This window comes from Octodon degus, unplaced genomic scaffold (assembly GCF_000260255.1).
Source record: "Octodon degus isolate 3935 unplaced genomic scaffold, OctDeg1.0 scaffold00096, whole genome shotgun sequence".
In the NCBI taxonomy this organism is placed as follows: domain Eukaryota; kingdom Metazoa; phylum Chordata; class Mammalia; order Rodentia; family Octodontidae; genus Octodon; species Octodon degus.
In genome coordinates, this window is record NW_004524672.1 from 9,513,708 (window position 1) to 9,535,588 (window position 21,881).

General features: G+C 56.8%; 1 protein-coding gene across 1 annotated transcript in view; it reads right to left on the reverse strand.

Annotated features, from left to right (window-relative positions):
- The window catches only part of Asic4 (acid sensing ion channel subunit family member 4), a 24,538-nt gene extending 9,087 nt beyond the window's left edge, over positions 1–15,451 (reverse strand). Inside the window, exon 1 of the mRNA XM_004638180.2 lies at positions 14,317–15,451. Coding sequence (XP_004638237.1) covers positions 14,317–14,898 — 582 coding nt within the window. The 5' untranslated portion in view covers positions 14,899–15,451. The remainder of the gene's footprint in view (positions 1–14,316) is intronic.
- Between the last annotated feature and the right edge of the window lie 6,430 nt (positions 15,452–21,881).

Consider the following 21,881-nt stretch of genomic DNA (forward strand, 5'->3'; position numbering starts at 1 on the left):
CTTAGACCACTGAGCCATCTCTCCAGCCCCACTGAGCCATCTCTCCAGCGCCCTAGCCCCTTTTCTATGCTCCATGCTGTGTCCCTCTGGGTAGCAGCCAGGAGAGGGTGTGACAGACACTTCCGGAAATTTTGCTGCACCCCAGGCAGTATGAAAATGTTTAACATGCTCCAATAGATCTTCATCACAAACCTAGCTATAGAGCTGCAGGCATCATCTTTCCATTTTACAGATAAGGACATCGAGGCTCAGAGAATGAAGCTGATTTACCATCATTTTCAAGAGGAATGGTTCTCAGGCTCCCACTGGCAACCAGTTCACCTAAGGACCCTTTAAAGTGCAGGTGCTGATATGACAGATGGATGGGGACAGGGCCAGCCACTTTGTTTCTCACAACCCACGATCACTGGGAGTAGGGAGGTGTGAGACAAAAGTATAAGTGGCCAGCAAGGCAGCCTGAGCCTAGACCTGTCACGGCGACAGAAGTGGGACAGGCGCAAGATTCCTGGTCCACTGGGGGATGTAGAAAGGCAAGGAGGGGATATCTAAGTACTTGTGAAAATTTCACAGCAGCCAACCTCTTCCTGTTTCAGGCTGAGAGGATGCTGGAATCAGCTCCTGCCGATACAGCCAAGTTTGAGGCCCCACTCTAGTTGAGAGACTAACAGAGGCCTGGGCTGTTGGGGGCCCGGGGCTTTTGGCTGCTCACAAGTGTCCTTTTGATACTCCACCTCTGTAGAGCCCTGACTGCTGGGCAACACCGTGGTCTCTCAAAAGTTCAGCCTCACCATGGGTCCGTGACCTCCCCGGGGACAGGTGTGTCTAGCAGAGCACCTTCCACGGCCCAGTGAGACTGGCAGAAAGAGGGGTGAAGGTGGAGGGAAGGCAAACACTAGCAACACCCTGCCTTGTCCCATAGGTGCTTTCGATCTATTTTTTTCTTTGAGCATCCTGAAAATCACATGATATATTGTTCCGCAGTTTTTGTCTTCATTTATTTACTGGGGATTGAACCCAGAGCCTCTGCACTGAACTCCATGACCAGCCACCTACCCCCACTGCACACACACTGTTTTGAGACAGGTCTCACTAAATCACTAAGTTCCCCTGGCTGGGCTTGAATTTGCAATCCTTCTGCCTCTGTCTCTGTAGTGCTGGGGTTACAGGTGGGTATCATCACACGGGGTTGCCCTCCTGTTTAATGATAAGGTGAATGAAGCACAGAGATAGAAAGTGACTTGGTTGAGGGCCAGCCAAATAGCTCAGCAGATTAAAATGCCTGCAAGCAGGCTCAGGGGCCAGGGTTTCAATCCCTGTGCCAGCCCCACCCCCGGGGCAGGAGGAGATGACAATTGAGATAGGACAAGCCTGTAATCCCAGCTCTTGGGAGGTTGTAAACAGGCAGATCACTACGAGTCTGATCTAGTAGTGAAACCCTGAACACTCTGTAGACCCTTCCCTAAAATTTTTTTAAAGGCTTTTTAAAAAAAAATTATTTTTATTTGTGTGTGTGTGTGTGTGTGTGTGTGTGTGTGTGTGTGGCCAGCTCAGCCCACCAGGGGGGCGCGGCTGGCTGGCATGTGGGGCTGGAGGATTGAACCATGGTCCCTGTGCTTTGCTAAGCTAAGCTTGTTCTAAGTAGGTGCTTTAGACCACTGAGCCATCTCACCAGCCCCCCTAAAATTAAAAAGGAAAGAAAGAGAAAGAAAGAAAGAAAGAAAGAAAGAAAGAAAGAAAGAAAGAAAGAAAGAAAGAAAGGAAGAAAGAAAGAAAGAAAGAAAGAAAGAAGGTGACTTGGTTAAAGGCACACAGAAAGTGATCATAGCTGAGATTCGAAAAGAATGGAAGTAGATGGGAAGGCACCACAGGTGCTTGCTTACAAAGCACTGGTGGGCATCCCACACAGGAATGACCTGGAATCTTCTGGTCCTGGAGATGTGCATTTACCTCCAACAAATCTATACAGGCACGAGTCACAGGACACTGAGCGAAGTCCTTGCAGGGTGGAGCAAGTCCCGGGACCCGAGAAGATATCACTACCTGGCACATGTGGCCTCAAGCTGGTTGTATAGTGAGGCAGGAGTGACACAGGGAGGTAGGTGGAAGTAGTTAAGGTCTGAGGGATGCTGCAGGGGATGGACAGGCCAGACTGGCTGGACCAGGCCACCTGCACAGCCTGGGTCAAGCCCCACTGCTGGGCAGAGCACAGCGTTGCCCCGGAGACGGTCCCTGGCCCAGGCAGTGGTGCTGGAGCCGCCAGCTCCTAAGTGGCAGAACTTCGCTGGCAGCACAGTCCGCAGCTTCTTCCATGGAGACGGCACGACTGCTCAGCCACTAGGTCCCACCGGCTGTCCACTGCTCACTCCCCACGGACTGGCCCAGGACGGCATGTGTACAGGATGTGAGGGTCCAGGGCCAATCACAAAAAGGGGAAGATTCCAGGTCAAGTGTGTTCTGTCCCCATCTCGGGCCTTGGCTCCCAGGCCATCATTCTGGTCCTAGGTGGAGCATGTGCCCCCAAAGCCACCTCTGGACCCAGGGTGGAGAGCTTCCGGCAGGATGCTCTCAGACCCTGTCGGCCAGCTTCCTTCTGCCTGTCCTTCTCTGACTGCTTCTCCTCTTTAGCACTGGGCCACAGCCTGTCTGGGTCTCCAGCTGGCTCTGTCGCCCCAACCTGTGTTTCCTGATCTCAGTCTGTCTCTCCAGGGCTTCTCTGTCTGCCTGGCCTATCTGTCCCTATCACCTGATTGATTGTCCCTCTGGACTCTTTCTCTGCCCTGACCCTCTGTTGACCTCTCCATCCCCCTGCCTCTGTCGTTTTCTGCATTTCTTGGATGTCCTCTGTGCTCTCCTCTCTGTCCCTCGCCTTCTGCCTCTACCCTGCTTGCTTTCCTCTCTGTGCATCCCTCAGTCTGGGTGCCCACTCCATGACTCTTGCCCCCTCCTATACTTTTCCCTGTGCCTAATGTCCTCCCCTGCAAGTTCCCCCCTTTTTCTCCTGCTCCCTACCCCCACCCCCGTCTGTCTGAGACAACAATCAGGAGTCAGGAGAGATCTGTCCAGAGCTTGCTCCCCTGAGCGATGGCTTCTCTTGGCCCCCTGAGCTCCATCTCTCCACAGCTCCCATTTCCTCAGATGGCTCTCCCTGGCTGGCTGGCTTTTCCCTGAGCCCTCCCAGCCCCTGTCCTCCCTGCAGCCACAGAGCCCACAGGGTTAATAGGCAATTAGCAGGGCCAGAGCTCAGAGCTCTAGGGGGAGTAAGGCACCCGCCCCACCCCCAGCTTCCAGGAGATAAGAAGCAGCCAGGAGCCATGAAGACCAGGCAGGGCTAATCCCAGAGCTAATCTGCAGCCTGGGCTTTATCTCCACTGCCTTCTGGGCACCCTGCTTCTGCCAAGACCCCAGCACCTCCCTCCCAGGCCATTTTCCATGGCAGCCCTACCTGCCAAATTCCAGTAGCCCCTCCTCTGAGGAGTCACCTCCATTCATTCCTCTCCCTGGAACTGAACTCTTTAACCCTGCAGTGCCCTGGGGTCCAGAGCAGGCCAACAAAAGAGGACAAGTTCATCAGGCCTAGACTTAGTCTGCTACCCGAGGACCACAGAGCTCCCAACCCTGACTTTACTAGGTTCGAAGCCTTCTCCTTCTCTATCTTCTTGAGGGGTAGAGAAAGGAAGATGGCGCCAGCCCCAAACCTTTGGGCCTGTTTCCACCCAACCCCTCATTATACAAGGCCAAAACTGAAGACTAGTGTCTGCAAGGTCCATATCCCAGGGCACACACAAGAAGAGAACAACAAATTCAGACCTGGGAGCCAGGCCCCATCTCCCACCGGCAGCATTCTCCACCAATTTCAGCCACTTCCCTGGAAATCAGCAGTTCTTGGCCCCAGCTCTAGCTCCACCACCAACTGCCTGAGACATTGGTCAGTGGAATGACTCGACCCTTCTGTAGCTCAGTTTCCTCATTTGTCAGAAATTCCTGTCTAACTTGGGTCATGGGACAGTTGTAAGTCTCAAAAGAGATGAAGTAGACAGGGTATGGCAGTGTACACCTGTGTCCCAAATACTTGGGAGGTGGAGGCAGGAGGATGACTTCAGCACTGGAGTTCAAAGTCAGCTTGGGGGCTGGAGAGATGGCTCAGTGGTCTAAAGCACCTACTTGAAACAAGCTTGGCAAAGCATCAGGGACCGCGGTTCAATCCTCCAGCACCACATGCCAGCCAGCCCCGCCCCCTGGTGGGCTGAGCTGGCCACACACACACACACAATAAATAAATGTCATAAATAAACATAAATAAATATAAAAAAAAAACAAAGTCAGCTTGGATAACATAGATCCCATTTCAAGGGGGAGGTGTTGTAAAATGGAATCATACAGGAGGCCTCAATATTAGTAATAATATTGAGTAGAAACCAATATGAACCAAGCTAGGCTGAGATTATCTACTGGAGGTGCTACTAGAACTGGATATACAGAAGCCTCATAGCATGAGGAAAGGGCACAGATTTTGGAGCGTGATCAGAGTTCAGTTGCGCCTCTTCCACCAACCTCGGGACACACAAAGAACACTGGGTGCCTGGTTTAACCTCTCCGAGCAGCAGCTTGCACATCTAGAAAAATGGAAGGGCAATTCCTTCTCCTCAGGTTAGGATCAAGGAGTAGAGAGAAGTTCAGAGCGATGCATGATCCGTGCTCAGAGAGGAGGCAGCCCATCTGGGGAAAGCAGCTTCCTGCCAAGATGGTCCAGAGCTGCAACTTCAGGCTCTCGCTGTGCCCCTCCTCGCACAGCATCATGGCTCTCAGCAAAGGCTCTCTCTGCTTAGAGGATGGAGCGCTGTCCAGGGGAAACCCCCAGTGTCTGAGCTTCGGCCTTCCTCACACCAGATGGGAAGCCCAGAATTACTTACTCCTGGGCCTTGCCCTTCAGTTTGTGGGATTTGGAGGCAATCATTTCATCTCCCTGCTGCTCTAATCTGTGAAACGGGAATCAAAATAGGCACCCTCCAGAGTGGTAAGAGATAATTTTATGGGCTGGTGAGATAGCTCAGGGGACTAAATAAAGCCCCTACTTAAACAAGCTTAGGCAAATGCAGGGACTGGGGTTCCATCACTGGCACCACAGGGCGTGCTGAGCCGGCCAGAGTCCCTGGTGTAGTGGTGCACAGCTGTAATCCCACCGCTGGGGAGGCTGAAAGCAGGAAGATCACCACCAGTCTGAGCTGCATGGTGAGACCCTGCAAAAAGCAAATACATTTTTTAAAAAAGGTAATTTCATAACGTGTTTTCAAGAGCTAACAGGGACTAAGTGCTTCCTCTAGACCAGGCACAATCCTAAATGCTTTACATATATCAACTCCTTAGTGCAGACAAAAGTGAGAGGGAATACTTCATTGCCTCTGTTTTACAGACAAGATAATGGAGACCCAGCAAGATTAAGGCAACTTGAGCCACGGAGATGGCTCAGTGGAATAAGTGCTTCCCTGGCAAGCCCAAGGGCTTGAGTTCAATCTCCAGCGCTGCCAAAAAATAAAAAAAATAAAAAATAAGATTAAGGCACCTGCCAGGCTCGCACAATACAGCAGAGCAAGGGATGAACAGGTTGGCCCAGAGTCTACCACACAGAGTAGGCGCTCAAGGCATGGTGGGTGCTCAAAACTTGTCAAGGGCCGAGGAGATAGCTCAGTAGCACAAGCGCCTGCCTGGCAAGCAGAAGGTCCTGAGTTGGAGTCCTCCTACAAAAAAAGTAAAACACTATTTAAACAATACATATATGTCCAATGCTATTTGTTGAGCCCGTAGAATGTGGCAGGTACTGTTTTCTGCTGGAGACACACCTGAAAGGAAAATAATCTCTGTCCTCAGAGAGTCTGCTGTCTGGCTGTGGAGGTACTCTTTCTTTCTTTCTTTCTCTTTCTTTCTAAGGCGTGTATTGGGCACCTATGCTATTTTTTTTTTTGGTGGGGGGGGCAGAACTGGGGATTGAACTCAGGCCCTTGCACTTGCCAGGGAAGCGCCTATTCTACTGAGCCGTCTCCCTGACCCCGGGCACCTATGCTATTGCCAGGCGTGTTCTGAGTGCCACGTCTACAAAAACAGAGCAAAACACTGGAACCCAACAACCATACAAGTAGATGCTACAACCTTAGCTGTGATCTAGCCTACCATGCAGGGTCCTGCTCAGGGTGTCGTGGTGGAAGAGTAGCTTGATTTGGCGTGGAGGGCCCAGGACAGCTTCTTGAAGGAGAGCCCTCCCCCACCCCAGGGCTGGGCATCAAGCAATGTCAGAGTGAAAACAAGAGGTGAATGCCCCCAGGAGGGCATGACTTTGTGTGTGTGTATGTGTGTGTGTGTGGGGGGGGGTTGCTTCCCTACTGCATGGTCAACACAGCTTTGTAGTCCCCACTGAAACCTGGGTGCTTTTGCAGAGCCACTTCCTGTCCAAGATGGGCCTAGGAATTAAGGGTCTCAGTGTTTGCTTAACCGTGCTAGTGAGCACTTCGGTAGAAGGGAAGGAGGAGACCGGCAAAAGCCTTGGGTCAAGGCTGCAGTCAGGCCTCAAGACCCGAAAAGTCAACCCTGCTCCCCACTCAGCCACAGCTTAGGCCTCAAGCCCTAGAAAGTCAGTTTTGCAGGCGAGAATGTTTTTCCACTGGTAACCAAGTCCTCTGATGCCCTTCCCACCCCTCGTGCAAAGTTGTCGTTAAGAGTTTTGCTTACAGTGGGGTGGGGCGGAACACATACCCGCTGCTGCCTGACGGGTGGCAGGAGTTCCCTGCTCCCACATGGACTGAGGCAGTGGTGGGTGGTTGGGTGGGCGCCCACCGGGAGCCCAAGCCTCAGGCCCGCCCCCTGCGTCGCACAAAGCGAGGTCCGCAGCCCGGGCCCCGCCCCGAGGCCGCCGCCGCCCGCTCCTCCGCAGGGCAGGCATCCATCACGGCGCAGCACCCTCCCTCCAGCTCCGGCTCTCCTCCCAGGGTTTGCCTCATTTGCATTCCCTCGGCTCCTGGCTCCTCAGCAAAGTGACCTCCGTGCACGCAGCAGCGCCAGAGGCTTCTACCGCGGAGGGAGATGCTGTCGCCCACCGTAGACTGGGAGGGGACGAGGGGATGAGGGGGACCGGAGCCCCGACAGACCGGTGGGGGTATAGAGGGGAAGGAGGCCGAGAGGGAGGTGGCTAGTGGGCTTGGGAACTGCCACAAGCCTGGTGCCTTACCGAGGAACTCGGGTGGGATTTGAACCCGCGACCTCAGATCCCCAGTCGAGCTGGCGTCCGACGTGGAGAGCAGCCCAAGGCGCAGGAAGCTGTGCCCCAAGAAATGAAATCTCTGCTTTGACCCTGGGGCCCCTAACCACTTTGTTTTGCCTTCACCCTGCACCCCCACGTCAGAGGAGTCACCCCGGGATCCCCAGCCCTGCTGGGGGTATGCCCGACCCATCCCCCCACCCCACCCTTCCTGCGGCCCGCAGAGCCGCCTCCCCTCCCCCGTTTGGTATTTACACCTTTCACACATTTGTAAGCTATTATCCTGTCCACGCTTAGTCACCGCCGAGCCAAGCGCCACGGATTTAGCTCCTTTAATCTTTCCTCCTAAATCAATCCTCCATTTCCCCTTAATCATCCCGTGGCTCCTCTCTGAACCCTTTCGCGGCTGCCTCGGCTGCCGCAGCCTGCGCCTATCTCGCAGGAACTGCTCCCCCTGCAACCCTAAACGGCTGTCCCAAGGGCACGGTGAAGGTCTGGGGATGGCTTGGATTTCCAGCGCCGCGGGTCCCTAGCCTGGGAGCCGAGGAAAGAAGCGCAGCTCCCACATCCCTCTTTCCTTCAGAAGATAGCATCCTAAGCTTCTGTCCCCAGCCTCAGGGTCTCTGTCCTGGCCTGTCTCTCCCTCCCCCATTCCCGCCCCAATCTGGGATGGCTCTGAAGACCCTAAACCTCTACCACGGATTTAAACAAAAAAAACCCGAGGGGGGGCCGGGGAACTGGCTCGGTAGAATAAGCGCTTGCCTGGCAAGCACAAGGGCCTGAGTTCAAAACCCCAGTTCCACCAAAAAAAAAAAAAAAAAAAAACCACAAAACCTGAAAATAGCCCGGGAGAATAGAGGTCCCCACCTCTCCGGCCCAGCTGCTCCCAGCAGGTAGGGTGCAGAAGGGCCGGGCACCCTCTCCGCCGGCTCTCCTCGGGTGGCCGCCGTCTCTGCTGGACGCCCTAAGCTCCCGCCACCTCCACTCACGCCACAGGACCTACGGACTCAGGGCGCAGTAGCCTCGAGGGGGTGCATTCTTAGCGCTCCCCGGGACTCTCCCGTCTCCCCCCCTCCCCCCATTCCTGATCCTTTCCGCCCTCACATCCCGTCCGGCCCCGCCTCGCCTGGGCCAAACAAGCGAGGCAGCCCTGCAGCCAGCCACAAGAGGGAGCCGAATCCTCCCGGGAAGCAAAAGGGCAGAGAGAGGTTCTAGGAAGGAGCCCCGTTGGGGAGAAAGAAGACGTTCCTGGAGGAGGGTTGTACGAGGGGGCCGTTTCTTCAAATGCTAATCAGCGTTTTCCGGCAGTGCCAGAAGAGGCTGAGCTGATAATGAGCCCAGCTCGGGGCTGATTCCTGATTAATGAAGAGGCCACAGGGCTGCTGAGTGGGGCTAGGCGGGGCGCATCCCTCGTGACCCTACCCACTGCCCTTGCAGACCCGCCGGGTGTGACAGTAACTGACCCGGCCCTTCGCGGGGCCAGGTTACCGGAATACCGCAAGCACCAAGCACCAACTCCACTGCTCCAGCAGTCAGGCGGAGAGCGCCCCCTCCAGGACAGCCGGGGGGTGGGTAGGAGTAGGAGGTGGGCAGCACCTTCCAAAGTATGTGTTCAGTAGTCAATGATTTGTAAGCAGCCCTTTGTATTTTTAAAATCAGTAAAAGTTGTATTGAGATAAGCAAGATTTAGATTATCTCTCTCTTTTTTAAAAAAAATGTTTCCTTTATTTCTTTTTTTATGGTCAGCTCAGCCCACCCTGTGGGCGGGACTGGCATGGCATATGGATCGAACGAAGGTCCCTGCATGCTTGCCTAAGCAGGCGCTTTAGACCACTGAGCTATCTCACCAGCCCTAGATTATCTCTTGACCAATGTAAGACCTACCAACACAAGAGGCCCTAAAATGAAACCACTGTTAGGGGCCGGGGAGATGGCTCAGTGGAATAAGCTCGATGCTGAGCTAAATGCACTCGAGGGGCCGGAGAGACGGCTCAGTGGAATAAGCGCTTCCCTGGCAAGTGCAACTTCCAGTGTGCCAGTGTGAAGGGGGCACAGGGCACCTTGAGGCCCTCAGCCCCAGTGTGCTGGGACTTGGCTGGCATGGAGTAGCTCTGTGTTCATGGCCAAGGAGGGGCAGAGACTATCAGTACTAGCCTGAGCATGCCAGAGAAGGGAAGGGGCTAAGCAGGCTGCTGGGCTGGAAGGAGGGGATTGCTGAGGGGCCCTGAACTGGGGGCTGAGGTAGAGAGTGAAGATGTGCTCCCTTAGCCTTGGAGTTGTCCCGAGTGGAGGCTGGGTAGGGCTGGGAGAGGAGGGAGGAGGGCAGGGAGGGGACTGCCCAGCTGGAAGAGGCCTTGTCTAATTGTGCCTGATTAGTAGAGAGGAAGAGAACAGGGCGAGTGATTAATAGTCGCGGCAGTCACCAGCGTGTGGGGAAGGAGGGTCAGGAGGGGGAGGGAAGCCCAGGAGCCAAGAGGGGCTGGAGATAGTGAAGCACTGTGAGGCCCTAGTCTCCTGCCCCTCTGCAGCTGTCTAGACCCAGAGGATGCCACAGAGTGGGGCTAAGTCCTACCTCTCCATCCTTAAGAATTCTCTCCTTCCCCCAAACCTTGACTTTACAGACCATTGAATGGAAGGGAAAAGACCAAGGTCATGTCTGCATCTGGGAAGAAAAAAGATGCAGTTGCATTCAGGGTGTTTCTAGACACCCCATGCCCCCACTCCTAGACACTGGCCCTATCTTCAGCCCAATCAGGGGCCTTGGCCAAGAGGATAGACAGCCTGACTCCCAATCAAAGTGACCATAAGTCTCTGGTCCCAGCTGCTAATTCTAGCCGTGCCCTAGCCAAGCAGCCTGAAGCCAAGCAAACTGAAGCCGATTCCTAGGGTCACGAGCGGCCCTACCCAAGACAGGAGCCCCTTGCTACTTGGGCATGGTCACTGGCAAATACCTCACAGCCACGTGTTGCTAGTGACTACCATGTTGGACAGAGCAGGCACGGGACATTTTTGTCATCCCAGCATCTTCCTTTGGCTCACATTGACCTGGAGAGGATGTAGAGCGAGTTTGTGCACAGTCACGCATGTATGCACACATGCTTGCCTGTTTGGGGTATGGAATAGGACACATCAGCAAAGAGAAGGGTGTGAACGTCGGGGTCACCAGGCAGGAAGGCCAGGTGATAGAAAGCAGGATGATGCCAAAGGAAGGGTCAGAGGGCCAGGGAGATAGCTCGGCAGTCTAAGCACCTGCCTGGCAAGCTCAAGGACCCAAGTTCAATTCCCAGTACAGCATGCCGTGCTGGCCCTGCGCCATGCTGGCCACTGAAACTAGGCGTGGTGGCACATGTCTGTAATCCCAGCACTGGGGAAGCTGAGACAGGAGAATCACTATGAGTCCAAGCTGCTTAGCAAGACCTTATACCAAATAAATAAATAAATCTTTAAAAAACAAAAAGGAAGGGTCAGAAACAGGCTGTGTTGGGAATGGGCAGGGTAGAGATTGCCAGGGGCTGGGGTGGCAGCATTTGTTAACGGCTAATGCTAGCGGGTGCCAGCAGTGTGCTAAGCTCTTCCACTCTCACAACAACCCCAAATGTTTAAGTTCTACTGTCCCATTTAATGACTGTTGTCACAGAAGCATTTTGGCTTCCCCACGGCCACAGGGCTGAAAAGAGCCAGGGTTTGAATCCTCGCCATTTGGTGGCTCCAGAACTCACACACTTGACCCGTCCAGTGTACAATCCTCCGCTGAGTGAAGATGCTCAATGACACAGTTCAGCTCAAGAAAGAAAGGCTAGGGAGAAAAAGTGATTTTCACCTTCTTGTAAGTGGGCAGGCTGTGAGTGAGCTGCAGCAGGGCAAGTAGAGCTGGGGCCCGGAGCACAGGGTGGGGGAGTAGGTGGTGGGAGGAATCCGGGAGGAATGGAGAGCCCTCGACAAGGCAGCTAGGAAGGGGCGCACACAGGTGATGGTAAAAGTAGGAGGTACGGATGCATGTGGGTTGGCATGACACTGAGCTGGGAGAGAACAAGGAGAGGAACTGGAGGGCTGACTGGAGGAGAGCAGGGTGGAGGGGGAGAGCATCCCTGCGCCCCACTCCTCCCTTGTCTTCCTCCCCCTGTCCCTCTCTTCCTTGGCAAACCATGGCCAGCTTGCCTGTCCCTTAAGCCTCCCCAGTCCTCTTCAGCCCAGAGTGGCCTCTCTCTCTGAACTCAGGCTCTTACCATCCATGCACCTCATCTGGCAATTAATCCTGGCACCTTAAAACACTGCTTGCATAGCTGATTAACTCTTGCATGGTTGCTTGAGCTTTTGAGCATCCTAGTCCCTGCTCTACCATGAGACCATAGGCTGCTTGAGGACAGGGACTGGCGACTAGGGCTTCCCTCCTTTGTTGTCCCTCATAGTTCCTAGCTGGGAGCCCAGTACATAGTAGGTGCACAGAACTAGGTGTTTATTGACTGACTGACTGACTGACTGACTGACTGACTGACTGAGTAGATGGGATATTTGGGAGTGTGGGGGTGAGAGTGACTGCAGTGGTAACAGAAACAAGAGCGGCAGCTTAGGGGACTGGGGGAGGGCACATTACCCAGAGTAAAAATAGGCTGGAAAATGTGACATTTATTAACTTGGATTCCAGAGGAAAGGTCACAGCAGAGTGGGGAGTGGGAAGGAAGAAACAGGAAAAGCAACAGAAAACACACAACAGCCCCTTACTGAAGCCAGGCATTGTCACTGACCATTTTACCATCGACGCCCTGTCAGGTCTCTACCAGCTGGCTCATGTCCCTGTTCCCTATCGCAGATCCCCAAGTCCCCATCAAGGACTTCATGTCCTTCCCAAAGATGGCGGACCTCATGCCTCTTGGAGCTCTCATGTCTCCATACCCCTTTATCCATCTTGCCTGGGTAAGACCCACTTCTTCCAGGGACCATATGCCCCACCCTAACTCCTAATTCCAGACCCTGCCCAGCCCAAGGAGTGACACTCAGCAGATGGTGGCTGGGTTGTGGGTGAAGGGGTATGAGTCCAGGCTGGGTTTGGCTTCTGGGAGCAGGAACACAATGGGAAATTCTGTCCCTGCTGTTTCCTTTGCCCCCTTTTCCCTGTTGTCTGGCTGCAACCCCAGAACTAGGGCCCACAAACTTCTATTTTCCCCTCTCCAGCTCCAAAGTACCCAAGAGCCTACGGGAAATCCTTGCTCTCTCCTCCCAGCCATCCCAGGGAGCCTCCAAGCATCTCCTTCCTTCTGGGAGCAGGCTCAGTAGGATCCCCCGTCTCCCTCCCTTTGCCTCCTTAGCACCCCACCCGTCTTCTTCCCCTTCTTCCCACTGATGCTAACACTGACGTATCATTATGCTTCCCCTTTCCTGCCCACCCCCAACCAGGCCTCAGGGACACAAAGACCCCATTGATTTCTACCCCAACAGCAACTGCAGAGCTTGGGCTCCCCAACACGGAAGGGTCAGGCTGCAGGACAGAGGAGACCCAGGGGTCCTACAGCCACACCCGATTCTACACCCCACCTCCTCCCTGAGGACTCTCTCAGCCTTTTCTTGGGGAGCAGTGATTTTTCCTAGAAAACAGTGTTTAGCCAGCAACAGGCCCATGCCCAGCAACTGCTCTCGGCACAGTCCCCTCCTTCCTGTGGCTCTGCTTCTACCTAACTTCCCCAACTCTGTAGCAGGAGGCTCCAGACACTGCAGGACTGGCGGGGCCAGGAACCTGGTGACACTGAGGCAGTGAGCAAGGGAAAGCCCAGGCGTGGGGGCTGGGCTATGAGGAGGGAAAGTCCCCACCACTGCAGGAGGCTGGGCCTGAGTGGGCACCATGTTGACACCACACATTTGCACATGCAGCCAGCAATGACAAGGAAGGAAACAGGAAAAACAGGCACATATATACAATGCTGGGAGTCAACCGTGGACTGGGGACAGGCGTCTCAAGAACCGTGAATAATAGATAGTCGGTGACTGTGGGTGAACGGATCCCTGATAGACAGACAGTGAGCAAGTCACGCCCCCTGCACTCACACACCTGACCGTGGGAGGTGTGCAGGGCAGAGCAGCCTGAGCTGACACTCCGCTCCCAGGGAAGGTACTTGTGCTGGTGCTCACATGTATGTGAGTGGTTGCTTCAGCAATCCCCACATGGACAGCGGGAGCAGCAGTTGTCATAGGTGGGGGGCGTGTCAGGAGGCAGGATGGCATCCACAGCGTGGCTCCATCCGTGGTGGCAAAGGGCTGGGATATGGGCACGGAGACAAATAGCTCTCTGGGTACATGTGTGTGGGTGTGCAGGGGTGCACATGAGTATACTGACAGGGACACTGTGTGTGTGACAGGGTGTGTGAGGGAAACTGTGTCCCCGAGCAGGAGTGCATGCCAGCACCATGGGTGAGTGATGCACACAGAGTGAATCCCAGTGTGCGAGCCAGAGCTGGGTAGGGGAGCAACAGGAACAGGGGACAGAGGGGGGCACTGGCAAGTGGGAGGCCGGAGAGGAGCATGAAAGAGGGATGTGTGAGGGCGGCTGTGAGGGGGCGTGAGAGACACAGACACTGGCACCCAGTGTCCATGAAGCCCGCTGCTGGGCCAGCTCACCAGAAGGCAGCCCCGAGTCTCTCCCTAGCCAGAGCCCCCCAAGTACCCCTCCTGTCACCTTCGTTTGGTGGGAAGAAGAATCCAGTAGCCCCTGAAGAAAAGGGAAGCAAAAGCAAAGTAGGGCTCCGCTAGTCTGGCCTTGGGATGGTGCATCCTTCCTTGCCAGCTGAGCAGCTTCGGGACCCCTGGGCTCACCTCTGGGTGCCCCTGGCCACCCCAGTTTTGGGCACCACGGCAGCCGCAGGACCAAGAAGAGGAGGAGCAGCAGCCCTGGGTAAGCCCCTAGGAGCATCCACTACTCCAGGGCTGGGAAGCCAGAGGGAAGCACCAGCTGGGGGAGACACGAGGTCTGCCTCTGGTGGCAGAAGGGAGGGAAGCCCTGTGGAGGACACCCTCATGAACCACCCCACACACCAGCCTCTGGCCACCCCAGGCCAGGTGGCTCAGCTGGCAGAACTCACCACAGAGAAGTTGCTGGCGGAGCAGTGGTGCCCACTGAAGTTGCAGCTCTTGAGCATGTCAGCGAGCTGGTGGCCAGTGCGGTTGAGGATGTCTACCATGTCGGGCTCTGGGTAGCGCAGGCCAGCTGCACGGTGCCCATCCCGGTCTTTGGGGGGCAGCCCTGTCAGATTGGCCAGGTGGAAGATGTCAGCATCGCTGAGCGCTGAATGCCGGAAGCGGTTGATGTTGCAGAGGGTGACGGCTGGGAAGCCCGCCACTGGGGCTGGGACAGCGGGGTCCATTGCCACCAGGTGAGGCCGTGTCAGGTAGCCCCGGGCCAGGCCGACCGCCTGGTACAGGAAGGCAACCAGCGACGTGAGTAGAGCCAGTGCCCACAGGGTTCTGCGCAGTCCATGGGGGCCTGGGCCACAGGCCCGGCCCAACCCATGTAGAGTGCTGGTGCTGGCAAAGGTAGCCAGGTCCCGGGGGGCTGCTGTCCCCTGAGCAGCCCCGAGGAGGCTCTGCTCATCCCCTGCCTCCTTCTCCTTGGGTTTCGCATCCTCCTCAGCAAATTTGATTTTGCACACAATCTCGATCGGCATCTGTCCCTGGCTGCTGGGACTGGCCAGAGCCTCCCTACCCCTGTCCCTCCCTGGCCGGCAGCCCTGGTGCCCTCCGGAGTGGTGGTGGTGACAGCGGCTGCTCTTCTAAACTCAGGACAAGCGGGAGGAAGACGGGGACAGGGTGGGGGCCTGAGGTGGGGGCGTTACTCCCCACTCCCAGCAGCTCCGAAGCCCTGATGCTGCCTCTGCCGCTGCTGCCTCTGCTGCCGCTTGTCTCTCTCCTCGATCGTCTCCTTGTGGCTTCCCTTATCAGCACCAGCACAGCTGTCAGCCCCTGCGTGTGTCCCTGCGAGCGAGCGAGTGAGCGAGGGAGCGAGCGCTGCTCCGCCACGCCGCGCAGCCCCAGCCGCTCCGCTCAGCATGTGCTCCGGAGCCCACCCCGTGCTTAATAATTCAGGACATGTCAACAGCGTTTCACCGGCGGCACGGGCGGCAGGAGCCAGGCCAGGAAAGGGGAAAACCCCTTGGCTCAGGGGAGGGATCCCACTATTGGATCTGGCCCCCAAACTCTCACTACACCCTAGTCACTGGGGGTGGGGCAGATGGCCCACCCCCAGGACACCCAGGGAAGGGTGCTACACCGAGTATTCAGACTACTCTTTGCTACTTTTCTGGACCACACCCACAAGTGTTCTGCAACTCTGTCCCCTACCTCCTGGACTCCCTGACACCTGACTCAGTGGCTATCAGATCCCACTACCCCATTCACTGCAAGCAGTTTCCAGAAACTCCTTGAGAGCCACTTGTTTGAATGAAGGAGGGGAAGAAAGAGAGCAGGCAACACAGACTAGGGGACAGCCACGACTCTAGCAAGGTTCTAGGTTTCTCTAGAGTTTCACTGCCAGCTTGAGTGCCCACCATGCCCCTGACCCTCCAGGAAGCTTCTTCCCTCTCCCTGCCTTTGCCCACAGCCCCCATCTCAGCCGCTGCTTCCACTGGAATAGACAGCACTGTGGCTGACTTGCATATCCATGGCCACTTTACTTTACCACATGTTCCCCAAGGCCCCTGACACAATCAGGCTTGGGGGTAGAGGACAGGAGGGCAGGCCAGAGAGTAAAGAGCAGGTCTCAAAAGCAGGGCACAGGGAGTGGATGGGGGTAAGAGCCCAGCTAGAGGTATGGAGGGAGCAGGAAGGGGATGTTGTGCTAAGGACATCAATGATGATAATGATGACGATGATATGAGGTGCCTTGTCACCTGGGAGAGTGAAGCCTCCCCAGGGCTGCTGTCTCCTTGTGGTGGGAAAGGTGGCCTGTGGCCTGTTATCATGGGCAGGGGTGGGCAGCTTTTTGACTGGGTAGAAGAGATACATTGGTGCCCCCAGGGTAAAGTGGCAGGAACAAGCCACTTGTGCCCTGGGGGGCCAGTATGTGAATGTGCGCTCTTATGGGGAAGGAAGCACTTGTCCCCTGGAGGAAAGGGGGGGCTGATTAATCGGGGCGCTAATGAGCAGCAGGGAGAGGAAGCTCTGAGGGGCGGGGGAGGCGGCTCCATCGATCCGAGCCTCGGAACCAGCAGCTGAAGAAAAAAAAGTGAGAAGGGAATCGATCTGAGGGAAACGGCAGCTGCTGGGGATTAGAGCCCGAGGTCCACCCGCTGCCCAGTGGCCACCCCTCCCCTGTGTCAGCTTGGCCCTGCAGCCACTGCTGACCCAAGGAAGGGGCTGAGGACGCTCCCTCAGGGGCAAAGGCTGGTATCAAGCCCCCTCAAGGGCACCCTGGCAAGGAGCTTGCCCACACACCTAGTCCTGGCCGTGTATGGCACCTTGCCAAAGTTGGCCTGCACCTTTCAGCAAAGTGGCCTCACCCGGGGGCCCTACTCTGGGCTTCCCCACATAAGCTTTTTGGGAACAGCATTCCAAACTGGAAAGATAAAATCCTTGGCTAAAGTGTCACCTCTGCCTGGGACACAGCATCCCAGAAGGGAAAATGGAGCTGCCACTGGAGGCAGCCGCTGAGTCGGTACTCAGGAGCAAGTGTCCAAGGGACCAAGACACCCCTTCTTGCAGACCCTTCCCAGGACCCCCTCCCTCGACCCACTCCCTTTTAGGCTTCCAGGCCTTTCCAGAGCTCCCCCCATCCCTCCTCCTCATCCTTTTCTCTCTTCCCCTTTCTCCTAATATTGATTTTTTTTACTGGTTTTTTTTTTTTTTAAAGGTGATTTAATTGCTTTTTTAAGGTTACTTCAGTCTGGGGCTCTGCCAAGAAAGTGGGAGCTTACCCCAAGCTCTCCCCAGCACTTGATGCTGCCCTGGCATCCATCCCTGTCCCCAAATTCTCCTGCCCTCTGCTGGGAGTCTCAGGGTCACACTCCCCAACCACATATTGACCTGGATCACAAGTCCAAATCACACCCTCTTCCTTCCAGAGGGATGGGAAGAAGGCTTTGACCTTTGAAAGGAATGAAATTGGGTGGTAACTGAGTCTGAGGGGAGCACAGGGTGAGGATGGGTGCCTGGAAGTGGAGTAGCAGTTAGTTATGGGCAACCCCCCATTACTGCCAATTACCAGCTGTCTCCAATTGTCCCCAAGTGCCCACCATCCAGTCGCCAGACCGCCAAGAATCTGGTTATGCTCACTGGGAGCCCCCCATCCTTCCAGCCCATCTCTTGGCTTTTCTAGCTCACTCCTCCCCAGCCTCCACTGGCCCCCTTCCTTGTCCCTCTACACCTCTTTTGCCTCTGGTCCCCTGTCCCTTCTCCCCCCTCTCCCTGCTTCCCTGCCTGCCTCCCTCTCTGCCCGGCTGCAGTTGGGTGATAATCTCCCTCATTTAGCCTCCCGGCTGCTTCCCCGGCTCATTGCCCAGCTGGTCCCTGGGGCCCAGCCCAGCTTTCTCACACCCCCACCCCAGCCCTGAGCCCAAGCTCCCTGTCCCCTCCCTTCCCCCACCTACTCCCCAGGGACCATCAGCTCCCCCTCCCCCACCTCAGGGGAGCACCACGGCCCTGGGTGGCTGTCCAGGAGCTGAGATGAGCGTCAGCCATAGGGCCGGGCTCTTAGGGACCTGGGGCTGAGTATGGGAGGGAGGTTGCTATTGGGTTAGGGTCATAGGTCTCAGCCTGAGCTCCTCCGACTTCAGGTATTCCCATTCCCAGATTTGTTCCCAGTCCAGTTCTCCAGCCAGCTGCACTAGGTGCCCTGGCATGGAAAAAGACTGGATAGATGGGGAGACAGCTACAACAGGTAGGGCTAGGAACGGGGGTGTGGGTGAAGGGGTAGCAGAAGGGGCACCTGCGAGGAGGCATGGAGGTTCTAAGGGTGAAATGCCTCAAAGAGAGACCTAGAGATTGTCCAGTATTCATTCCATTTGAAGGGTCCAAAGAAGTCCACCTCACAGGGGACCCCCAGGCTAAACAGCATCTGCCTCTGTCTACCCTGTGGGCCCTTGACTCCCTGCCCAGCTGGCTCCGTTCCTAAACCACACGATGACCCCTGAAAGCTCTGGACAGCATTGTCTAGAGTCATCTCCAGCTTCGGTCTGCTCCCCTTGCCACCTTCCCCAGCCCAGAACCCGGGCTCTGGTGTGGACTGGGGATGAGCCAGTGTGGGACAGATGTGGGCGGGAGGGACGAAGACCGGGAGGCCAGGGCCGGGCCAGGCCTGGCTGGTGAGCGAGCAGCGGTGACAAACGGGCTGTGCGGGGGCCGAGGGGCGGGGGGCGGGTTGCGGCTGATTTATCTGGGTTATTTATGCCGCGGACGAGGCAGGAGAAGCGGTTAACGAGAGTCCCGGCGAAGGGGGTGGGGAGTCCCGGACGTGATCTGAGGAGACTGAAGAGAGTTAGCACCCGAACGCCAGGCCCTGCCCCCACCCTGGCCTCCTTGGGCCAGCCTGGAACAGCACCCTCTGCGATGTCGGGTCCCACTGCCCCATCCCTGCTCAGGGTCAGGGGCCATCAGGCCCGAAAGGGACGGGTCCAAGATTTGGGGGCATCTGAGGAGGGCACCAGGAAAGGTGGGCATGAAGGACAAATTCCTGGTAGACCAGAAGCTGGCCAAGACTGCAGGGCTTGCTGGGAGGACTGGAGAGGGCGGCGTGGGAGTGGGTGGGCTGCCCACAGCCTCGACGCCGAAGCTGGAGAAAGGGCAAAGGGCACTAGGGCACTGATCTGGTATCAGCCGGGAGCCCTAGTGGGGAGCTGAGTGGCAGGGAGGCTGGGCAGGAGGGGGCGCTGGTCAGCGAGCGGCGAGAGCGGGGAAGGAGGGGGAGAAGATCCGGAGAAGGAGGGGGAGAGGGCTTTGCAGCAGCGAAAGCTGCTGGGAGCAGATAAGGCGGCACAGCAGCAGGAGGGATTAAAGCTCTAAGGGGCATGGGGGGTGGCGTGGGACGGGTGGGGGCTAGGGAGGAGAGGGCTGAGGGCAAGACACCGAGGCCAAGGAGATGGCTGGGAAAGCAGGGCTGCAAGGGGGCGGCAGGGTTTAATCAGGAGCCACGAGGTGGCCATTAACTGGAAAAGGAGGGAAAAAGGGACCCTTGATCATCCGTCTGGGAAGACTTTTTCTGCCATTGACGGAACCCCCACACCCCGCACTTGTCAGGGCAGCGGAGCCAAACGAGGGATGGGTGCTGCGGGTAGGGGAGCAGAGGATCACCGGGATGGAGAGAGGCAGAGGCCGCCTTCATGCTGGCCAGACGGAGGGCACACAGCGCCTCCTAGGGGCGGCCAGTGGAACACAGGAGGGCCACTGGTACCAGTAAAGAGTGCGCAGCCCACGGCTTGGCATGGAGACCCCACCATACCAGGATAATTTCAGACGGAGCTTCTTTGTGGGAGGGTCCAGGACGAAAGGGGTCAGGGTAGGCCTGGTTGTTCCTTCCACCCCTCCTCTCCTAGCCTCCCAGAAGGGTGTGCTTTGGTGCGGGTGAGGCCCGCGTCCCTCCAGACAGCGCCGGGGGCAGTTCAGAGGCGGCCCTAGTGATGGAAGGGAGCCCAGGCGGGGAAGAGGAGGGGCTGGGGGAGGGGAGCGGGGGCGGCAGGCGGGGCCGGGTAATTGCATGTTTGCCAGTTCTCCATCTCTGCGCACAAGGGAGCTTGTGCTGGTGGGTGTAGCTTCACTTTGAGGAGCGTGTCTGTTGGCAGAGGTGTCAATGTGTCTGCCTCAGGGGTCTGGGCCCTCCCTGGCCCCCACCCCCTTTGTGTTTTGGGGAACGTGGCTCTGGGCACACCCAGCTGTGCTCCTTGCTGATGCGGCAGATGTGGCGGGGCCCCAGCTGTGCCTGCTTCCCGGAGAGGGGGAGGGGGGCTACAATCTGCTCCCCCGATAATGGCGGCTAAGTGCCAGAGGGAGGGGTTGGGGGAGGTGGGCTAGGGACCTGGGCAACACTGCCCCTGGGGCTAGGGCCCCAACCCCACTCCGCCCGTCCAGCGCATCCCCCACCTGCGTTCTTGGCTCGGTCTCAACCCCTCCGCGGGCTCCTGAAGCCCATCCAAATTTCCCTCAGTCCCTGTCCCCAGCTCTCATCCCGTCGCCCCATCCAGCTTGGTGCCAGGGACCCACCCCCTTCCCCGGCCCCCAGCACGCTCCCCCTCGCTGATTTTACAGAATAATCTTTTTATGGAAACCGAAAAGAGCGCTAATGGTAGGAGCGCACCCCTCCCCTGCATCCCTCCCCCGCCTCATCCCCCAGTTCCCTCGTTTCTTTCTCCAACCCTCCCCAGGGCCCGCACCCTCCACCCCACAGAGCCAATGAAAACTGGGTGCAGGGTCCCAGAGGTGGCAAAAAAGGGGGTTCCTGCGGAGGAAGGCCAATACTGAATCTCAGGAAGAGTCAAATGAGCTTTTAGCCCCCTCTTGGCACAGCCAGAGCTGGAAGAGTGGGTACATTCGCCTCTTCTTCAGGACCCCCTCTATGACGTAACGCGCTCAGGCTGGGGGGGGGCGGTTACAAAGACCTCCACTAGCTTCCCCCCTTCAAACACTGACCCTTTCCCCTTCCAGTGCCTCTCCGTACCATATCCCCACCCCCACTGGGTCTAGGAGGGGGGTCCCGGGGGCCAGGGCCTGACACAGACTTATTGGATTTCACGGTGTTTTGCTGAGAAAATAATTAAATTATCATATTTATGATGGAGCTGCCATGGCCTCTGCCAACCACTCGGAACAGAAGGGTCAGGATGGGGGGAGGAGAGAGAAGGGACCCAGAGCCCGGCCCTGTGGTCTAGCCCTCTCCCTGTGTCTTCCTGGGGAGCTGACCCCAGACCCTGAGTGGATCTCTGCAGCTCTCTACTGGTGCAGAGATGACAGATCTGGGATTGAGGCAGGGACCTGAGAAAATAAGGAGCCCAGCAGACGCAGGTTTCAGGTCAGACCGCTGAACCCTGGGCCATTTCCCGCAGTGCTCACAGCCTGCAGGGCCTGAAAGGGCTGAGATCCCATTCAGACCAATCCTCAGCCTCTGCCCTGCTCCCCTGCAGGTTCTTAACTTCCTGCCTCTGAAACTATGAAATCCTGGGCTCTGTCCCAGTCCCTGGTGCTGATAACAAGCCCTAGCACCCAGTCGCCTACCACCCCAGCCCGCTGCCAGGACCCCTCCTCCCTCCCACCCATACCCTGCCCCCCCATTCTCTTCGGGTAATTAGATTCCTCTCAATTAGCAGATTACGATCATTACTAGCTCATCTGGCAACTACGCTCGCACCCACAGCTGGGTAGAGGGGGGCACAGAGAGGGGCACGTGGGGGTCATGGGCAAACATGAGAGAAGGTAGGGAGGGCAGGCCAAGCCCTGCCAAAGGGCAGTGCCAGGTTAGTGGCCACTCCCAGAACACAGCAACTCACAGAGGGCTTTCAGAAAGAGTAGGGGCTCAAGCCTGCCCTGCCAGCCAAGGGAGGAGGAAACAGAAAATCAAAGCCCCAGATGGGGGGCACAAGCCCCACCTCGACAAAAGCTGAGAGCAGATGGAGCTGGCAAAGCGGAAAACAGGCCAGGGCTGGGGCTCGGCAGGAGCCGAGAGCAGGCT